The sequence below is a fragment of the Benincasa hispida genome, chromosome 6 (genome assembly GCF_009727055.1).
Source record: "Benincasa hispida cultivar B227 chromosome 6, ASM972705v1, whole genome shotgun sequence".
NCBI lineage: Eukaryota > Viridiplantae > Streptophyta > Magnoliopsida > Cucurbitales > Cucurbitaceae > Benincasa > Benincasa hispida.
The window spans coordinates 46,039,230-46,060,571 of NC_052354.1; the positions used below are offsets into that span (position 1 = coordinate 46,039,230).

Sequence of the window (21,342 nt, forward strand, 5' to 3'; positions counted from 1 at the left end):
CCGAATTTGCTGTCAATATAACCTTACTCCCCAAACTTAAATCAACACATGCTAGCTATGTTAGGCATATGGCTTCACCAACCACCCCATATGCGTCCAACAAGCTCCTCCTATGCGCCCATGAGATGATCAATGCATGGTTCCCTAGCTATGCTCCCAACTTGCCTCTCATCTCATACCATAGCTTCTTCCTTTGACTCTTAACTAGGGTATGCGCCCAACCTCCTAAGTATGCACCCACTAAGGTTCTTGAGCTTCCTTAGTGTAACTCTTTCCTAAGGGTTTATCTTGTGCTTCCATCTTGCTCCTCATAGACTCAAAAATGGAACCCATAAAGCCCCTTATGCGCCAACCCTAAACCCATGCGTCCAACTTTTCTCTTCTTCCTTCTTCCTTGGTTTCTATCTTTTTTTCAAAGCATAGCTTCCTTTCACACTCAAAGACATAGCCATGTGTCCTCATTGCCTTACTTTCCTCCAAACACGCACCCATCTATGCGCCCACATGGCCTTCTATGCATCCAACACTACATCTATGCATCGAACACCACATCCTTTAGGGTTTCGTCCTCTTGTAGTGTCCTAAGATGTCCCATGCTTAGCCAACGTCTCTCCCCTAAATTCCCTATATACCCACCAATCTTTCCTTATGCATTTAACCCTAACTTCCTCTCTTGATGGTGCATAGTTCAATGTATGGTCTTCCAATACTAAACTAATTCTTTCCTCATGTTTCTACTTAATCCTAAACATCTCCCATTAACACTTCCCATGCGTCCAAAGCCCCCTGGTATGCATCCGTCATGTCCAATCCTACCCTAATATGCATCTAAGTCTTCCTTCTTTTCCCAAAATATGTTCCACTTGAAATGTCTTATCCAAGGTTAAGCCCCCACTCCTCATATCCTTGGTACTTAGTCAATTTTCACTTTCCTAGACCAATTTGGAGTTCCTCTAAGTTCACATTATAGTTTGAACACTTAGCTACATTTCCTACTATGCTACGAGTTCATAGCATAGTCTACATACTTAGTCAAAATCCTACCTCATACTACAATGCCTCCAATACTTAGAAATTTTCTTAAGTACTTTTACTTCTTCCAAGGCATAGTTTTAGGTACTTAGGTATCTTTTCCTTCCAAGGCTTGAATTTTGAATTCCTCTCTTTGCCTAAAGAATCCTATGAAATTTTGGGTGTTACACGTATTCTATAGTTACAATTCTATCATATATGTATTTTTCATTCCGTCAAAAATTGATTTTATGGTATAGACGCTTATAACCTCCCGCTCTATAACCTGCGGTAATGATTCCTTTGGCATTACGAACTTTACCACAACAATGTTGTCCCTAGGTCAAATTATTTCATGGATTGGATTTTACTTGACTATCTATGGCTCCATTGCATGTGCTCGGGGTAGAAGTTTTGTATAAATGTATCACCATGCTATTAAGTATTTTGATTTAAGTTCTTTTCTTTCTAAGAGATGAAATAGAATAACCCGGTTGAAGCATCCTTGTAACAAACTCCTAAATTACTCCCAATGGAACACCCACCGAAATCGAGCACTTCAAACCCTGAAAGGCGAGGGCTACCTCTCCTCTGGTTCACCTCCCTTGAGGAGATAACTCCATTAAAAAATATTTTCCCTTGTCAGAAGTCCTTATTTGAGTGAGAGCATCTCACCTCCGAAGGACTCTGACATTTAGGGTATAGAGCTACCGTCGTCGAGTATAGTGTGCGAAGCGTGTGCTAAGCGTATATGGGTCACCAATCCCCGTCTTAACACACCTCCATGTAGGTCTGACCCTTCTGGTTTTACGGAAGCCGCTCCATGCCACTGCTCCTTTTTCGAAGGGAGTGAGTGATCACGCATGTGATGACCCCTCACTTGATGAGTCATGAAGCCATCCATTGATCGAAATATAGCCTATTATTGATGTCGTCTTATCTTGAATCCGAGCTTCTCTAAAAGTGTTGTTGCGGACGTGGGTCAGCGATAAGAAATGATTAGTCTATTCGAGATTCATCAATCATCTAAGTAATTTCATCAAGTTACTCTCATGTAGAGAGTGAAGCACTCTCAAAGTATATGAAATAGATAAATAATAAATTAATAAATCATTTAACAACGTATCAATTAATGAATGGGGAGAGTTAATATTACGGTACTAGTAGATTTTTTCCCATATAAACTTAGAGGTAAGGTGAAAAAGTGTTGGTGTGTGTGTGTAAAGAATCAATAAGGATGGGGCTTGGGCACACGGCCAAACCAGAATCGTGCGTGTCAAGATTGCAAACAAAGAGGTTGTATTTCGCACACGCGTAACGGAACATCACAACTTTGAGTTGGCCGTAGTGCAGCCTAAACGCCAGACTGCTGCAGTGGCAGTTATCGATATTCTCTCTCCCAGTGATTGTAGACTTGTAGTTGCAGAATTTGAAGTGCGATAACCGAAAACCAGAACAGAGAGTGGTTGCAGAGTCTGGCCGAAACTTCCTTGTTAGTCCTTTTCTCTTCTCCTTTACGTGAATAAATTACGACGTGCAACATGAAGACATCAATTTCTATCACACCGCAGCAAGACATATATGAAGATCTCTATCAACCAGCACTTATTATCGCAGCATGCTTTGCGGTTGTCGCTCTGGTGCTCTCCCTTTTCCTCATTCTACAGCATCTCAAATCTTACTCCAATCCATCGGTAACCACTTTTATCATCACTTTGTTCGCCTTTAATAGAAATGTGACGACCTAGCTAGGATCTTCATTTACACACGATGAGATCATACGAGATGCATGTTGATTGCTTTCAAGTTTCAGGAACAAAAGTGGATTGTTGCGGTTCTTTTTATGGTTCCTGTTTATGCCACCGAGTCGGTGAGTCCACTCTCTTTCGCGCTGGTTCGTTCAATCCATTTGTCTAATGTGTTTGTTCGTTAGCCTCGTGGCCGCACATATATTTTCTTACTTACTATGCTCTTTCATGGTCGTCTTCCATGTGAACTTTTCTCCAACTTAATTGACCTTTTCTTTCCCGTGTAGTCTAAACAAAAATTATTCCTCGAGTTTGATATCAATATATATTTTGCTATAACCACACGCTAATGGTCGAGTTGTTCTGCTTTCCAGATTATATCATTATGGAATCCCAGATTTTCCCTTGCATGTGACATCTTAAGGAACTGCTACGAAGCCTTCGCCTTGTATTCTTTTGGAAGTTATTTGATTGCTTGTCTTGGTAAGCTTCAGGCCTACCCATGTTATTGTGATACATTCATAGTTAATATAATCATGGAATTCGGGCTTGCTTATTTATCTTCTTCCTGTTTTTCGTTTAGAGTGGATTGTTTTCTCCAATCTAACTGTTATATTTTTCCACAAGGTTTTCCTAGGTAGTTGGGAAAGTAAGGAGAAAAAATAATACCAGAACGACAAATAATATATACTAAAACCTCTACGGAGAAAGCAATCAAATAGCTAGGACAACGGTAGTATAGACCAGTATTAAGCAATCAAGTTAGTATAGAGTGGAGAGAAAACGCAATACCATAAAACTACATCCTGTCTTTTGCAAAAGTAGGTTCTACTATATATGTGGACATTACAACGGTGCCCCCACCTCACACTACAAATCACATTTCAAGATGCCACAACAATGGGCACCTTGACTCTGAAGTACCACACAAATGCATACTTGGGTTAATTACTCGAGAAAATACCCTCAAAGACTCGCCCACACACTAAACAGCCAAACGATGCATTTAAGAAAACGTGGCAGCATCACAGTGCTACAAACTTCAGCATCAAGTGTTGCATTTTGCATTGAGTTAGTGCATGCATTTTTCTTCGAGGCTTTGGGTATTATATTGTTCAGACACTCTCCGACCCCACAATGTCTTGGCATTGTCCTCATGATTTGACAAGCTGGTTTAGCTCTGCAAACCCAACAATGAACGCATATAAAAACTAAAGAGAATGTGACTAACATACGATGGTTCCGAAATGAAAAAAATGTACCAATGGCATGTACAATGATAGGAGTGGACACATGCGTACATGTATGTAAGGGAATGAGATAATATCAACCCTACACTTGAGGGATACATTTCAAACGCATAAACTACGACACAGAAGGTTAAAACTTGCCAATGCATGCTACTGCCAAATATTCTCCTCAGGTGGAGCTGCCCTGGACTGGACAGTTAACACAGTTCTTAATAGTAGGAATCTTGGTTTCAAGTTCCTCGTTGGTAAATTATTCTTGTATGAAATGAACATTGATTTCTAGTGTTTCCTATGAGAATGGAGGATGATAAAGCTTGCTACAAGAACAAGCACCAGGATGTGGGATAAAAATGAAAGGTCTACATGCCAGAGGCTGATGCACCTCTCGTAGTAAAGAATGAAACAACAAATTGTTTTGTAATAATTTGGCTTCCATGTGTGAAGAGGGGAATATATTTTTGTTTCTTTGAAGATCAGGAGACAGGATGGTCATCAAGAAAAATGCAGTAATTTGTAGAAGATATTTGTCTTGTTTACCAGAAACCCAGTTGCATCCACATAATAATAAGGATCTGTTGAAGAAATCAAGGGTCAGTGTATATTGAAGTTTTTTTTTTTTAAATGGTAAGTCAATGTTCTTTGGTTGAAGCAGACGTATATTATCTTTGTTTGTTTGTTGCACAGGGCTTATTGTAGGTTGGGTTGTGGTGAGACAATTGTGAACACTAGGTAAGACCTGATAGAAGTTAGGATCAAGCAAATACATGTTACTCCCCGAGGAGATGTTTGGCTTACAGGTTTCAGTTTTATTTGAGCCTAAAATCAAATACAGGTTGCACAATCCTAAATTTCTACAAACCATTCTAGATAAATTCAAGCTTAACAAACTAAGGGTCTGTTTGAATTGACTTGAGAAAAAAATGTTTTCCAAAAAATTCAATTTTATTTAAATACTTTTGACAAAATGGTTGAAAATTTACTCCAAAAACTATTTTGAATAATTGTCAAACACTCTAATTTTTTCCAAAATGACTTATTTTGTAAATTAAACCCTTTGCATTCCAAACACACTCGTGAGTCGCCCCCTAATAGGACTACACTTGGTATACGCCACATTGCCTAGTAAGCAATAATTTGTTGTACTTACTTCGTTGTATGTACAGGCGATAGTGCCACCAAATATTCATTCATTAATATATTCTGAGTTCTTTATAGCATGTAATTTCTCTTTAATGATGCAAGGTGGTGAGAGAAGAGTGGTTGAACTACTTGAAAGTGAATCAACAATACAACTGGATGAACCTCTAATAGAAGGTGAAGAAAAGAGGTCAAGGCCTCAAAGAACATTGTGGAACTTTCTCCTGAAACCGCGTGCTCTCGGAAAAGATTTACTCACCATAGAGAAGTTCGGTCTCGTTCAATATGTAGGGGATTGATCTGGGATTTTTCATCAGCTTGTTCTCGATAATGAGTTTTCTTTTCTTTTTTTTTTTTAATTCTTTTTAATTTGTTTGTGACTTAGATGATTCTGAAGACGGCATCCGCATTCCTAGCATTTATATTGGAGCTTTTTGGAGTGTATGGTGATGGAAAGTTCAAGTGGTTCTACGGGTATGTATTTAAATTTGCACTTTTGACCAATGATGATGGGGAATTGAATAGTTTGATTATGCAGCTCTCTACTTCTAAAGATTAAATTTCTATATGTGATTAAGCAAGAAGTGCACACGTTTTATGTTCTACAAAATTTGTAGTGGAATCTATCCCTTCTGGAGCAAAATATTATCATTCTTACATCTAAATCCTCTTTTTTTAGTTCATTCTTAGAGAAACAGCATAGTTTAACTCCATGAATAACATTTCGACTACCACTGTGTTCATCACCTTTAACGTTTCTACCCTAGTCTTGAAGATGTACATTTGTTTTGTTTCACTTCTGCTTATGCCTTGCTGTATTATCTTTCTTGTAGGTATCCATACATAGCGGTGGTACTTAACTTCAGTCAGATGTGGGCACTCTATTGTCTTGTCCAGTTTTATAATGTAACTCACGAGCAACTGAAACCAATAAAGCCACTAGCAAAATTCATTAGCTTCAAAGCCATAGTGTTTGCAACATGGTGGCAAGGTGTAGGTATTGCTCTATTACGTGAACTTGGAGTTCTGCCAAAGGAGGGGAAACTAGAAACTGGACTGCAGGATTTCTTAATTTGCATAGAAGTAATCTGCCTTACTTTTTGCATTTGGCAGCCAAATTTTCTTCTCCAACATGTTAAACTTTGTACTCAATACATAAGTAATTCTTCCAAGTAAACTACTGTACGTATGGCACTGATTAATGTTTTATTCATGGTTTCTATAGACTTTTCTGGGTTCTTCCTAATTGTTGAAACTTGATAAACGGAGAATCCAGGACTTCACTGTTAGTGATTTGTCTAGCAGGAGGACCGAACTAGAAAACAAGTGCTTTATTTTGAAGGATATGTGTTCATCTTTTCGGTCCTTACCTTTGCTTAATTTTCTATGAATTGCAGATGGCCATTGCAGCTGTAGCTCATATATTTGTTTTCTCTGCTGAGCCTTATCGTTACATACCAGTTTCTGCGAGCGGAGTAACCATAGAAACAGTCGAAGGGGCAGTTGAGGTGAAAGAAGGCAAAGATGATAAAAAACCGGCTCTGGTAGAAAGGACAGAAACCCATGTGGAGGCCCCTGGGACAAGTGTCACCGAGAGTGTCCAGGACATAGTTCTCGAAGGTGGTCAACGAGTAAGTAGTGTCAGTAGACATACACATTTGCGATCAAAAGCTTTTAGCATTTCATGCTAACGCTCTCTTAGCAGGTTGTTAAGGATGTCGTATTGACCATAAACCAAGCAATAGGACCGGTGGAGAAAGGTGTAGCCATGATACAAGAGACCCTTCACCAACGAACGATAGGTTCAGATGAAGAAGAGTCGGATGTAGAGGTTGAAGAATACGTGGAAAAAACCCTTGCTGGAACTGAAGCCGTCTGAAACCTTTTTCCTTTTTAATTTTTTAATAGTTGATAAGGATCAATGCGATTTTGAAATGTTACCACCGTCAATTTTTTTTTTCCGAGCTGAATAAAAATGTTCACATTTGGTAATTGCCATTATGTTGCAATTTGAGTTGCAGCCAGTTACTATAAACCATCTGTGTCTAATTATAATTATGTGTAATATAGGAATTCATATGGTGTATAAAGTACGAAGAGAAATACGAGCCTTCCACCATATTAAACCATGGATAGTAATCAGAAACTCGCTCATTCAAGAACACTGCAGCCAGTTTCTCATTTGACTTCGCATCCCGTAACCATGTGACTAGATTTGCGCAAACAAAATCTCATTCCATGTATCAGGGACGCCTGGTAGACACCAGTGGAGGCAATCCTGAACCCCGGCTTTAGCTGTTATGCTGTATTTAGATATATGAGCCTCGTCTCTAAGCTGGGAGAGGGCTGTTATGTCCAAAATCTTAACCCCCGTCCCTTTCACTGCGCCTGCAGCACTCTCATCACTTGATTCATCTTGTAATACTTCCTTTCCAATTGACATTGGTCTCGTGTTGTCACAACTTCCTCCTGTATTCCAATCTCCACCCACAAAGTGTCTTGGTGAAATTGATCGATAAAAAGCTTTCAAGCCTGGATACTTTGGCAGCTGAGAGTTCACCCAGTTGACGATACTGTAGATGGTGAAATTCTTGGCACTCCAAATCATAGCGAGTTTCCTGTCATTGTTTGGCTTGCCATCCACATGCATCACCCAGCGATTAGCCTTGAGCTTTCCACGATTCCAATGGTGCCCTGTGTTTAGAACCAACACATCAAATTTATTAATATATTGCTGTAGGAATGCAGGTGGTCGATCAAGATGCATGGCATAATCGGTGTTTTGATCTTTTTCATCCAAGGGCTCCACATCGCAGAGGCTAGCTGACCAGTAGTAGAGAATTGTAGTATTGGTGCTTGGGAATCGATATGCCCACCCATTAGGGCGTGTATCGCCAGGAGCTAAGACCAAGCCGTATTCTTCACCCACATCCACGAAATGCTGCTCCTCCTTACCACCTGTGACCATACACATCATAGACTGGAATTGCTGGCGGCCTAAAGAGTCTCCAACAAAAGCTAGAGTTTTGTCTTGCATCCTGAATGAATCAGAATAATAAATATTATAATACGGTCACAACTATCTACCTTACCATGACACAAGAAGATGGTATATGCTCGACAATATCCTGACCTTTGTGATTATTAGCTTTTTTGTTTTGTATAACTTATTATAATAGACCAGGACTTGGAAATCCAAAGTGCATCATGCAAAATACAAATAAACTATTAGGACCTACTTAAGGTGGAACAGAGATAAATCGGTCATTAGTACGCTTTAGAGTTATTGGTTAATATACAAGGTTACATTTTATGTGATCTATCATCCCTTTTCTTGAAGGAGTACTTAAGATACAAGTTAACCTCCAAAGAGGTTTCCAGCCTGCAGAATACGTGTCAGCTGGGTTAAAAATGGGGGTGGGCAGGATGTGGATTTGTTGAATTGGAAAAAGGTTAACCTCAATCTGAAAGGTGCGAGAAATATTCGAAGTTTCTCAAAAGGATACCTTTTCAAAAACTCGGAACCTTTGAATCTTTCCATTTCACAATTATTTGGCTGCCATCTAAGCTTTTCATAGGAAAAATCTGTGCGTTGGGTCAAACGACAAGCCCACATGCCAGAGAGCCATTGCTTGCAGCCAAATCCAGAATACGAAGGCTGCTCCTCATCTACAACCCATTTTCCTTTTGCATAATTGCAGGCTGAATTGGGCAGATAAATTAAAAAAACTGTTAGAACATAAAATCTATAAAAATCTTAAATAAATGCGAGTGGAACTTAAAATGTATACTCTTATCAATAACGTAATCAAAGGCTCGAAGACTATGGTAGCATCATACCATTTTTATAAGAATGACATAGCAGAGGAGAAAATTGACAAAAATAGTTTATGGTAGTGATAATGTAGCTTGCTTATTAAACAAAGGTAGAAGAAACTCTCCGGTGTGCATTCACTATTTCCCTCAAAAAATTTTGTTAGCGTATAAGCCTCATTACTGGATTGCAGGTGTCCATAATTCTACATTGTATCATGATAGAAATCTCTTTTGGAGGGAATCTGAAGACTTTGGTTTATGGCAAAACAAATGGTGTACGTGTATTGTCACATCCCCTCCTGAGCTCACCTCTCGAATCCGAAAGGAGGCGTGAAGATGGCAGATACCACCCTTTTGTGATATCTAGGGCCCATCTCACCTTAACTCGTTTTAACTCAATTTAATCAAAGACAAATAGAATTAACTTATTGTTTCTATTTAACAGGAATTATAGATTTAGGGGTTTTACAACATTTACCCAACCCCAACTTTGCAATTACTATATAAACATTTAAATCATGGCAGACCTCGTTCTCTTGCAGCAACCTGGACTCTTCTGCTATCTACGAACGAAAATATAAAAGAAAAGAGTAAGCTGGAAGCCCAATGAGTGGTAAACAACTTACAGGGTCTCTTTCAACCCTTTAGAGACAAATAGCTCAATAGCATATCCACATAGAGAGGTTACTTCTCAAACCTCAAGCACAAACAAGTCCGCTACCTGCTCTGCCTACACACATGGTAGATAGTTAAACATATCTCTTTTAATACTACTATGTATACATAAATTCCCTTCTTATGGGCTTAGAAGCTAGACCCATCGGTCCTCTAACCATCCCATATGAGGTTCCTCTCACAGGCTCATGAGAGCCCTCATGACCCTCTGACCATCCCGTGAGGTTCCGCCACAGGCTCAGGAACTAGGTCTTCTGACCCCTGACCATCTCAGGCCTCATATTCTCATCGTTGTTCAAGCTACTCATACATCTAAATATGCATAGAATTTTATATAGATATGCATAAGTCCTTTAAAGAATACCACTCACAATTTGTTAGTAGGGATCGCCCTTCTCCAAGTTCCCTGGTTTCCCCTAGTTCCTCCTGGAATCCTGAGCCTGCACTAGCTCAATAATTAGCTTAGAGTCTCATGTTTAGGGCTAAAATAACCTTAGAATACCTTCTTGGCCCTAAACTTAGCTTACCAACTCTTACTGATATGAAACCAGACCTCTAAATACTCTTAGACAGCAGTTGGACGCAAGGTGTCACAATCGCTCTTTCGGAAGCTTCTCTTAGCGATTGTGCGGCACTTGTTCCCGCTCACGAACAAGCCAGCCAACTCGATTACGGACTGCCGATGGCACACCGAGTGCCTCTTGCAACCTCCACCCCCGTTTTAGGGAAAACGGTTTTAGAAAACGGGTTTGGAGAAAAGGTTTTCGTAAGAAGATTTGTGAGTGTGAATAAAGAAAGAAAGATTGTAGTAGACTAGAAAGCAATAAGCAACAACAACGGCTTTATAGAGTACTACTCCGGGTATGAGGAAATGATGGTTAGTCTTATCCCCATATAGTGCATTCTGAACAAAAAGCCAACTGGCGCCCTTGCATATGCAAAAGGGCGAGTGGTCACTTACAATGAAAATGTAAAGAAAGCAAGCTAACTACACTAATACAATACAGGATGTGAAAGTAAGCTAGAAAGGGGTTGGATTGGGCATGCGGCCATGGGCAACAGGCCCTGGACAAGCATGACCGTTACACAAGGCAGGCTTTCCCTAAACAACTGGACACTTCTGGAACCCTGGAATTCCTCTGATCAATGCATGGACTCAACTGGATGCATGACAGCATTGATCAGTGCATGGCCCTACCCCGAAACCCTGGTTTTTCCCCAAAACTCTCCTTTTAAGTCTCCTTTGAAGGGAATTAAGTTGTGAGCTGAAATGAAGTTCTCCCGGGGTATTTATAGGCCTTCAAAGGTGTCCCTGTCACCCTTCCTAGGCCACCAACGCATGACACATGTTTTGCATGAAAATCCTAAGTGGTGCTAAGTCCAACACAAGGGTCCTTGACACCTCCTACTTGCATGCAAGCTTGAGATATCTCTGTCGTGCAAAGTCCAACGAATATGCCCTCCTTGAGCTGTCATTCCGGCCTTTTACATGACCTATTATGCATCTACCTCACCTTAGGCTCGTCCGAGACTTCATTTGGTTGAGCCACGTACCCCTTTTTGCTGTCAATCCGACCTTTCTCTCCAAGTTTCTACATCAACACATACTAACCTAGGTTGGGGCGCATGGTTGCTTCACCAACAACCCTACATGCGTCCAACAAGCTCCTCTTATGCGCCTATACAGTGTTTCCAACGCATAGTCCTCTAGTTTTGGGCGTATGGTTTTTTAACTATATCAACTTGACTCCTACTCACTCCATTTCCCTCTTTGGCTTATAGCAAGGGTATGTGCCCACCTTACCTTTTCCCCTCCTAGGCATTCGTCCAACTAGGGTTCTTGGGCTTCCTTGGTGTAATTCTCCCCCAAGGGTTTATCTTATGCCTCCATCTTGTTCCTTGTAGATCCAAAAGGGAATCCATAAGATCTCCTATGTGCCAAACCCTAGTCCTATGCGCCCAACTTCAACCTCATGCGCCAATCCATCCTCCTTCCTCTTCCTTCTCCCTTGGTTTCCATCTTCTTCTCAACGCGTAGCTTACTCCTTCAGACTCGAGGCATAACCATGTGCCCTCTTTATCTCTCTTTTCCCTCAAGCATGCACCCATCTATGCACCCACATGGCCATCTATGCATCCAAGCTTCCATCTATGCATCCAACGCTTCCTTCTCCATTTGTGGTGTCTTATGTTGTCCAACACTTAGCTAATTTCTCTCCCAAAGTACCCAATGTGCCCATCATGCTTTCCATATGCACCCATTATGTTTCTCTATGCACCCATTCATTGTGCTCAACGCATGGTTCCCTAGACTCATAACATAATCTCATAGCAAAGCTTCTCACATCCCTATACATCCAAAGTTTGTCCAAAATCTCCCCTTGGGATGCACTTGCTATATGTTCAACATGCTTCCTCTACTACACCATGTGCTAACCTCATCCAAGATTCTCCATCCTCTCCTATGATATGAATCCAACTCTATTCTCATAGCATAGTTTTGATACTTAGCCAAATTTTTTACTCCAAACTACTATGCCTCCAACACTAAGAAAATTTTCTTCCTTCAAGCATAGTCCAGGTACTTAGTTAAACTCTTCCCCTTCCAAAGCTTGAACTCCAAGCTCTTTTCTCCCTCTAAGGAAAACCTATGAGGGCTTAGGTGTTACATGTATGGGAGGATTTGATATAACCAAATGGGCCGTCGTAAAGCTGTCAGGAGGAAAAAATATGAGGCACTTGAACAACCTAATGCTTAGCCTTTCAGAAATCCAACTCATCAATGAAGCTGTTAGTTGGTTCTTCCGTAAATCCTATCATGTGCCTGCTGGACAGAGTATTGGTTTCAGAGGATTAGGTGGCTTCCTCCACAAATTCCAAAATAATGAGAACACGTTGGAGCAGGCAGCTCTTACATGTGAGCTGAAATATCAGAATTCTTCCTTTATTGTTGAACGTGGTTCCAGAAGAGATATGAGAATCCCTCCTTTTTTTATCCAATTAGATACACAGTACAGCTAGGAGGAAAAATCTGGTTGACGTATTGATTAATTAACAAGGAAACAATTCTTGGGCAGGAAAATGGAGGCTGAAATTACAGAAATTTTCCAGCAACTTTACTACTGAAAAAAAGAAAAGAAAAAGGTAGAAGAACGATGGTTGAAGGTTTGAACTGGGCTCCTATCTTGGCAATGGAATCAGAATTTAGTAAGACCCTTTTGAAAAGGAAGAAATATGGTATGAAATGAAGCATCTAGGAGCAAACAAACACCAAGACTTGATAGTTTTTCATTTTATTTTATTTTTTTATGCAATACATTGACCATCACGATCTGATGTTTCATTTTCTCCTTGATGCTTCATTTCTTTCCATATTTCCTCCTCTCCAAAGGGGCCTCATTAATAATAAAATGTATTATATAAAAGTGGGTTCTTAAGGGTTCCCCGCCTCATGATCTCTCATAACTGTTTGTCTTTGTTGAATGAGTGAGAATAGAGTAAAACCAAGGAAATAGTTGATGAACTGATAAAATGTGAGAACCGAAGGATGGATCATCATCAAATTAGGCTACGAAAAAATTTAGGATTTATGGATTGAAATTACCTTGCATATGGCCTTGAAAAGAAATGTTTTGATCAGACGTGGATAACGTGGATTGCCAGTAACCTTAGCTGCATTCTAATACCAAATTCTCCTTTTTTTTATTTAACAGTGGACCAAAGGGTTGAGAATGAGTGTGTGCGGCCCCCAATCCTCTACAGTTATTCGCGAAGGGTATTAGAGGAAATACACAGGAGACAAAGGGAACAAAGGACGTTAATTGAGCTGAAGCCATTATTTTGGTGGGGACCGTCCGAGGGGTTTTTGTAGAGTTTTGGGTTTCAGTGTTAGAGAGAAGAATTTGGCTAGGGCTGAAGGAGAGGAGAGGATTTCCAGATCTCTTGAATGTGCTGGAGTGTTTTCGTTTGTGTTCTCTGTTTTTCTTGATTTCCCTTCCGTTATTTCAATATTGTAGCTTGTGTTGTGTTGTTTGTGAACCTGGGATCGTTATACCAATATATCATATCACATAGGTTTCTTTCCCCTTTGTTTTCCTTGTGTTCTTGTTGGATTTTACTGGGTGCAAGTGGACTGAAACCTAAGATAGGGCTTCTAAAGGCCTTTACTAAAGGGGCCCTCTTTCCCCTTTTCTCTTTGTTCTAATCATGGATGTTTTAAGCATAATGTCAGTCCAGAGCTTTGGAGACGGCTTCCTAAATGACATTGAAGTAGGCAATAATAAAGTAAAAGAGAACTCTTCCTTCTTTGCTGATGATACATTAATTTTCTACCTAAAGGTGGAAGGGACCCTTGGTTCATCTCTTAAAAGAAATGTTGAGCCAAGGTATCAATTTGTGCTGGTGTGCTATATCGAGCATAAACATTCCAATTGCACGAGTGACTGCATCGGCTGACAATCTCGGTTGTTTAGTTGGTAAACTCTCCATTACTTATTTAAGGGTGCCTTAGGAAGAAACTCCTCATTTTTTTTATTTTTCTATTTGGGATTTGCATCGAATGAAAGAGTAGAGAGGGAGAGTAAATTGGATAAATGAAATAATGCTTTTTTTTTTATAAGTGGAAGAATGCTTTTATTTCCAAAAGAGACAAACTAACACCCAGTTTGAGCGTCCTTCCCATGATACCAAACCCACCCAACAGTATTTCACATGCCCTATCTCCAACTCCAAGAGGTAACAAAGATTTTCACTACTAGACGACCCACTTAGAGGGTTGAACTAAGGACTTTGAGCTTCACTCTTATCGGAAACCCCAAGCCCATAACACAAGGGTTGCTGCTTGAGGGCAAAGCTCAACAAACTTTTTACAAAAATCAACTTATAATCTGAAACCTTTCCTTTTCACAGTCACACGACACTCAACGTGGTCTGTGTTAATTCCCCAGATCCAAATGTCCACATGGATATAAGAAACAGAGTAGAATTTGCAGAGTGGCAAATAGTAAAGAGGAAATATATTCCGCACCTTGAGTCCTCTTCAATTTGTCATCTATCGTACTGCCATTGTATATATTCGACGACACTGAATCAACATTTTGTTCTGCTTGTCTTGAATAATTTTCTTCTACTACCTGCTTTATTTTTCCATCAACTTTTTCTGGTTTTGGTTTAAAAACCTCTTGCTTTATAGGAGCCTTTTTACCTTCTACCACAATTTGGTTATGTATTGTTTCATCTTCTATAATTTCTCCTGGACTTCCTGAGTTCCCATCATTTCTAAGTTCCACTATCTGTTTGTGTGTAGTTTCTCTGGAACCTAGAGGGTTTCCTGGATGGAAAATTAACATTAAGAGGTCTTAATTGAAGAGTTACTATGACATTTACAACATCCAGATGAAACTAGTACATTAAGAATGCTATTAATAGAGGCGAGAGCTCAAATATAGATAAAGAAAACAAGGCTTCAAGATCAAAGAACAAAGTTTAAAATGGCAACACCATAATAGAGAAATGTCTGCTTGAAAGGTCGGCCAGAATTTTTTTTTTTTTTTTTTTAAATGAAAATAGGTCTATTAATATAATAAAGTGAGACAAATGCTCAAAGTACAAGAGAGATATACCAAGAGCATGAAAGCTCAACCAGAATTATAGGTACTGATTGTATCATTCAACCATACAATTGCCACATATGAGAAATGAAACAAATCTATACTACCAAATTGGCTAAAAAGAAAATCACAACTAATCTAGAAAGACCTCCCCCTAGGTACTAATAATAAACTGAATATGCTGGAAACAAAAATGTTAGCAACATTGAGTTAAAAATATATACCTTTATTCTGAGAAGATACTGTGTCCTCTTCATTTGAATAACCATGAGAAAAAGGCCCACGAGCTTCTTGGTTATTTACAATGTTTCTATCTTCAAAAACGGGAACATGTTCGCCAGTATGTCCTTGTTGCTCCAAAGGAGAAATACTAACCAGTCTACCGCGATCTATGCTACAAAAGAAAATCAAGAAGCACAATTATGAATATGTACCTAAAGTTCAAAAGCACTAACTGTGAACAAAGTCGTCATGGTTCAAACCATGCCCAGCCATTTAGGATATTAAAATTCTCATGAATTTCCACGTACAGATCATGTTGTTCTACAAAGGTGTGCATAGATAACCTAACACCCATGGTTATCAAACATATTCATATGCTGAAAACATGATTAGTTTTCTAAGAATTTTCAGGTACAGAGAAATGGCCAATGTTTCTCGTATTAAACATGTGAAATGATTCATCATCCATTTAGATGAAAAGCGATTCTTCAAAATTTCATAAATCATGCAAGAATTCATCTTGCTTGAGATATAATATTGTACAATGGCTGAATTTGCTGTGTTATAATTATCTGAAATTTCAGCTCCATAGAGGACTCGTTGACTTTTTGGCACCACGAATAAGTCTAATGGAAAGGAAAATATTAGCAAACCATTACCTGGAGACAGCTGCAATCGAGTCTGAGGTGGAGGAAAGGTATTAAGAAGAGGAGTCTTCTCCCATGTCAACATAATAATAACCATGCACATCAAGGCAATGGTTACAAGAGATAACTCTTTACCCCGCAGTCCATAAAAACCCTTCTTCATCCTACATTCAAGTGGCAAGCGTGTTAATATTTTATCAAAATGCCGTGGGAAGAATGAGTCGCCAGGTAAAAAAACATATAAGAGAAACAAATAATAATCGCTGCTAAAGTAGCAATAACACACACAACCGCTAACCATTATACATAGAGAATACAATATACTTGCCAGTTTGAGCATTTGCTAAGGGCATAACCATCTACGATTTTTGACACAAAAGTGACGAATAGCAGTGGAATGGCCAATAATTGAAGGATTTTGGTTGTATGTAAACGCCCATTCCCACCAATAAAACGATACACGGTTTAAATAAAAACTCAATGTGCTTCTCTCGAATCTTAATAGAGAATAAGAAAAATACTAGGCATTAAATTAACAGTATGATTTAGGTAATCAATCCTATGGAAAATTATTTTAGTAACAAATAGTAGAGTAGTTAGCTCGGAAACGAAATTAACATCCTCGTATAACAACATTGGAAGTATCGTAGAGATTTCAGGCCCGAACCGGAAGATCCTCGCTAGAACAGATAGAAATAATGAAATTTCGCGCGAGTGGCCAAGAGAGAACTGTATTACGAAACAGAAAAATAATGGGAAGGTCGCCTTCCAGTGCCAAGATACACAAGTGAGAAGATAATACCTTACAGATTAGATATCAAGGCTGCAGTAGAGACGATCTGCAGAAAACAAATGCAGTTGAGAAGAACCTGTGAGTGAGAATCGATCAGCTCAGACAAGAACAGGATCAGGGAGCGAGAATGACAAACGTCGAATTACAATTAATCGGTGGAGCACATGACAAAAACTAAGCAGAGAACAAGGATGAACAGGGAGAAGAATATGGAAGAGCAGAGAAGAGCCTCGAACAAGAAGAAAGGAATGGAAAGCTATAATTAGAACTAGAAGTTTGAAGGGAAAAACAAAACAAAAGAGAAAGTAAAGAACAAAGAGGAGAGGGATTAAGTGCAAAAATAGAGTTATTTAAAGAAAAAGAAAAAGAAAAAACACAATCCATTAGTAAAAATAGATTTGATTTTGTAAAAAGTCAAAATCTCTCTCTCTCTCTCTCTTTTTCATTTTCCTCTTTCTAATTTATTTCTTCTCCTTTTCTTCGTTTCTGTTTTTCTCATCCTTTATTATTTTTTTGCCTTTTTCATTTTCATATCTTTTAAGGTTGTTTGTTTTTTCTCTCGTTTTTAATTTTTTTATTTTCATTTAAGATGATGATTTTTTTTTTTTTTTGAGATTTAAATAAAAATAAGAGAAAAAAGGCTCATTAGTTACACAAGATCTAATATTCTTATTCATCGTTAGAATATTTTAGATTTCTAAAATTTAGGATTTAGGGCTATCATTGTATATTAATTATATCATGTAGTATATATGTGTGTTAATTATTTTGTATAATTACTTATTTCACTTGATGGTATATATATCAAATAAATGGTACAATTTTTAACTTAAATATATGTTATAATTTAAATTTTGAAATTTGATTTGTTAAGATTTTCAAATTAATTTTGAAGTTATTTCCACAACAATTTTGGATTGATTTACTAACTCTGGTGTTATATTTAGATGTTTTTAGATTGCATTTTTTCAATTTTTTAAGCTAAAAAATAAGGGAAATTCTTATAAATAAAAATCCCAAAGATATTTACACTTTATACTAAAAAGTTTCAAATGTGCTTGTATTTTTGGAACATTTTACTAAAAAGTGTAAATATTTTTAAATATCTTTTTATATTAAAACCCCCCAAAAATAATTACGAAAACCTCTTTTCAAATTCATTTTTCTCTATTTCCGAATAACATACATGTATGAATTCTCATTTTTTTTAAAAAAAACATGTAGGCAGCTTTTTCTACAAGTTTCAAAGTAATTTTTATATTTCTTAATTATATTATAAATTGTAAAAGTTATCTTATATATCATTAAGTAAAATCATTATATAGAATAGGTAAACATTTGAACTTGTTTTACTAATTAATTAAATTTAAGTTCTCTTAATTATGTGTTAAATATGTGTGTTAGCATTAATGTAAAAATAAGCTAAGTATATTTTAATGAATGATGTGTTTGTAATGTTTAAGAGGAGGAAAATCTTCTAAGTGTTAGGAATATATGGTCTCGGGTAACAAAGGGTAACCAACACTTAGACAAATTTTGGAAAGCTAAGACAAGTGAGGAACGCATGGGTGTTTGTGCGCTTAAGAACCTAAGGGTGGAAAATTGACTGTGTAACTGAAAGTGTGCGTCAAGAGTCTTTAGAGGTAAGTGAAGACCTAGGATGAATAGTATGCGGGTACTTGGGTTTTCCTAAGTGAACGCATGGTAAACGAGGAGTGCTGAGACGTGTTGGGGGTAAGGACACGTTTATGAGCAGCTTAAGCATAAGTGTCTAAAGGTAAAACCAACGTATGTGTTGAATAGTGATGCATGAGCAAATGGGGATGCGGTGTTAGCCGTGGTATGCGTTGGTCGAGGTTGAAGGCTAGCAAGAACATAAGCTTAGGCATTGGTAGGAGACTTAAGCCTTCAACTCAAACACTTAATTAGTGAGCTACGTGGCGTGCTTAGAGGTCTTAAAAATGAGTTAAGTATGTCAGATGTCAATGTGAGGAACTCCATGAGCATGCAACCTTAGTATAAAAGGGAGTTTGAAGTTAAAGAGCTCGGTTTGGGCATTTTGAGCTTGCTAAGGGAGGAGAGTTGCCACTGATTTGAAGTTTGAGTTATGAAGAAGCTAATTCAAGGTTGCTAGACAAAGATTTCCATGGAGTTGAACTGAAGGTTGAAGAATTTCTTCAAGTGTTCGAGAATCTAAGGCCACACGAACGAGTTGTTAGAATTGGTCAATTCCAAACTTGAAGGAAAAGAATCAGAAGTTGAAATTCTAAGGTAAGATAGTTGAGATGTTTAGGAATAAGTTGAAAGAAGTTTCATGAGATTGTACTTGGAATTTAAGTTATTGAAGCTGGAACTGAAAATAAAAAAAAAATTGATTGGATGAACAAGCAGGCAACTGCAATTCACGCATAAGCAAGCAGCTGACCAGTAAACATTAAGTGTGGACAATAAAGGGATAGAATCCCAAGCAAAACCGTAAAATTGCCTTGCAATTTTGTTTTCGATTTTACATAAACAAAATACGGTATAAAAATAATAACATAATAGATAAACAATCAAGATTAACATGCATGTAAGAGAAGAAAAAAGCGAAAAGCTAAAACTTATCTTTGTAGATTCCCAAATTCTTCACGATTCCCTCCGCATCTTCTCCGGAACATCTCTTTAATGATCAAAGGATACCAGCGTAAGTGAAACCTTGTTTATTCTCTAGGATCCTAAGAATTGGATGTGTGGCCTCAAAGACTTGAAGAGGAAGGAGAAGTAGTAGAGAAGAAAAGAGAGATTTTGAGAGAAGTAGTAGGAGACTAGGATTCAGAATTTCCATTTCATCTGTGTCATAAACATGGGCCATGAAGACCTATTTATAGAGAGAAGGGTGACCCCCTTCTCCTAGTCTTTCCTATTCCTACTCTAGTTCTAATTTAATTAAATAAATTCTATTTAATTAATTAGTTCAATAATTAAATAACCATATATATTAAATCTTATTTAATATTTATAATAACTAAATAAATAAATGAACATCACATGTTTATTTACCTCTACTTCTTAAAAATTAATTAATTAATTAATTAACTATTAATTAATCAATTAAATAACTATATTAAATCATATTTAATATATAATCAATCAACACATATTTATCACATATTTATATATATACATCTCTTTAATATTTGAATCTTATTCAAATATTTTTCTCTCTTCATTACAGATCACATCTGTAATTAACCATATTATATCATTAATATGCAATTGATTTGAACAATTCAAGTCATTCCTTTTATATATCCTTTAGTGAGCTAACAAGGAAACCTTACGGACCTACAAATTATAAGCTTCAATGATATAAGATTAATTAATTAAACTCTTTAATTAAATTAATCAAATTTCATTAACTATCGGTCACTCCATTAAAGACCGATAACTGCACTTTTCACACCATAGATTTATTTTGTGTCCATGTATATAACCAATCAACGGCAAGTCGACCCTTCACAAATTGTTCATAACTTTAGCTAGGTCAAAATATCATTTTACCCCTATAGTTACATCTAACTCCTTAAATACCATTGATCCCTCTAATGAACAAACAATTTATAGTTCAACTTGTTGGGAATAGTGTCTTAAATCTCCTTGTAATCTTGTAAACTTTTTATAAACATATTGTTGTTAATAAAATAAGTGTTATTTTATCAACACATACTCAATTCAATAAACTAAGATCCGAGGTTATTTCATATAATTTAAACAAGTATGTAGAGAAATACAAGTGGATCTTGTTTAAATAATAGCCTAAATGGTTTGTAGTAGATGGATAAAGCTAGATACCTCATCCTGGTGACTATGGATACGACCCACTTTGTAGGTGCTACAAGTGTTGTAAAGTGCTACAAATGATCTGATCTTGATCATTCATGTGGAGACATACGAGCGGGGTATCCTATATGAAGAGTTTGTATAAGACCAAACCACGAAATGATTAGTCTCTTTATATAACGTCATTACTAATAGATACTTACATTTCACTAGGATGACCATGAGTGACATGACCTGAATCCTGAGTGAGTTGTGAACTCCTGTTCATGAAGGCGGTTTGATTTTTATGGGTGAGAGAAGCCAGATTGTCAACTCAACAAGCCTACCATTTTGGGGATTCATCTGACTGGGCAGCTGGGAACACAGCTATACAAGATGGAATTCACCCCCTCCACGATGTAAGGACAAGTAGATAAATTGTTCCCTCAAGGGCTGATTATGGGTCTTGAACATATGGCCAACCTCTCCTAGCCCGAGAGGGACTTGGTCATAGTGGGACTATGACTTATTGTTCATTAGAGGAATCAGTGATACTTAAGGAGTTAGATGTAACTATAGGGACAAAACAGTATTTTGGCCCAACTGTACTTTACGAGCAATTTGTGAGGGGTC

General features: G+C 37.8%; 2 protein-coding genes across 4 annotated transcripts; one reads left to right on the forward strand and one right to left on the reverse strand.

Annotated features, from left to right (window-relative positions):
* The first annotated feature begins 2,371 nt into the window (after positions 1-2,371).
* LOC120079937 (protein LAZ1 homolog 2) lies at positions 2,372-7,044 on the forward strand. The gene is made up of 8 exons (XM_039034402.1): positions 2,372-2,705; positions 2,825-2,881; positions 3,134-3,242; positions 5,252-5,433; positions 5,532-5,620; positions 5,980-6,229; positions 6,544-6,777; positions 6,852-7,044. Exons 1-8 carry the CDS (start codon positions 2,553-2,555, stop codon positions 7,023-7,025), a joined length of 1,248 nt encoding a protein of 415 aa, XP_038890330.1. The 5' UTR covers positions 2,372-2,552; the 3' UTR covers positions 7,026-7,044.
* A 127-nt stretch (positions 7,045-7,171) lies between these two features.
* LOC120079936 (protein trichome birefringence-like 16) lies at positions 7,172-17,225 on the reverse strand. Of its 3 annotated transcripts, none has more exons than XM_039034400.1 (6): positions 16,923-17,225; positions 16,128-16,279; positions 15,471-15,635; positions 14,664-14,966; positions 8,653-8,848; positions 7,172-8,184 (listed from the first exon to the last, which is right to left on the reverse strand). In XM_039034400.1, the coding sequence occupies exons 2-6, from the start codon at positions 16,276-16,278 to the stop codon at positions 7,356-7,358; spliced, it is 1,644 nt and encodes a 547-aa protein (XP_038890328.1). In that variant the 5' UTR covers position 16,279; positions 16,923-17,225; the 3' UTR covers positions 7,172-7,355. The 3 variants fall into 3 exon arrangements, with proteins under 3 accessions (XP_038890328.1, XP_038890327.1, XP_038890329.1); XM_039034399.1 differs by having other exon boundaries at positions 16,918-17,225; XM_039034401.1 differs by lacking the exon at positions 14,664-14,966 and having other exon boundaries at positions 16,918-17,225.
* Between the last annotated feature and the right edge of the window lie 4,117 nt (positions 17,226-21,342).

Coding starts and splice junctions, on each gene's coding strand:
- LOC120079936 (XM_039034400.1), bottom strand. CDS start 16,278: ATGAAGAAGGGTTTTTATGGACTGCGGGGTAAAGAGTTATCTCTTGTA. Junction 14,967..15,470: donor AGTATCTTCTCAGAATAAAG/GTATATATTTTT, acceptor TTTTCCATCCAG/GAAACCCTCTAGGTTCCAGA. Junction 8,185..8,652: donor GGTTCCGAGTTTTTGAAAAG/GTATCCTTTTGA, acceptor TGATTCATTCAG/GATGCAAGACAAAACTCTAG.
- LOC120079937 (XM_039034402.1), top strand. CDS start 2,553: ATGAAGACATCAATTTCTATCACACCGCAGCAAGACATATATGAAGAT. Junction 6,230..6,543: donor ATTTCTTAATTTGCATAGAA/GTAATCTGCCTT, acceptor TATGAATTGCAG/ATGGCCATTGCAGCTGTAGC. Junction 6,778..6,851: donor TTCTCGAAGGTGGTCAACGA/GTAAGTAGTGTC, acceptor CTCTCTTAGCAG/GTTGTTAAGGATGTCGTATT.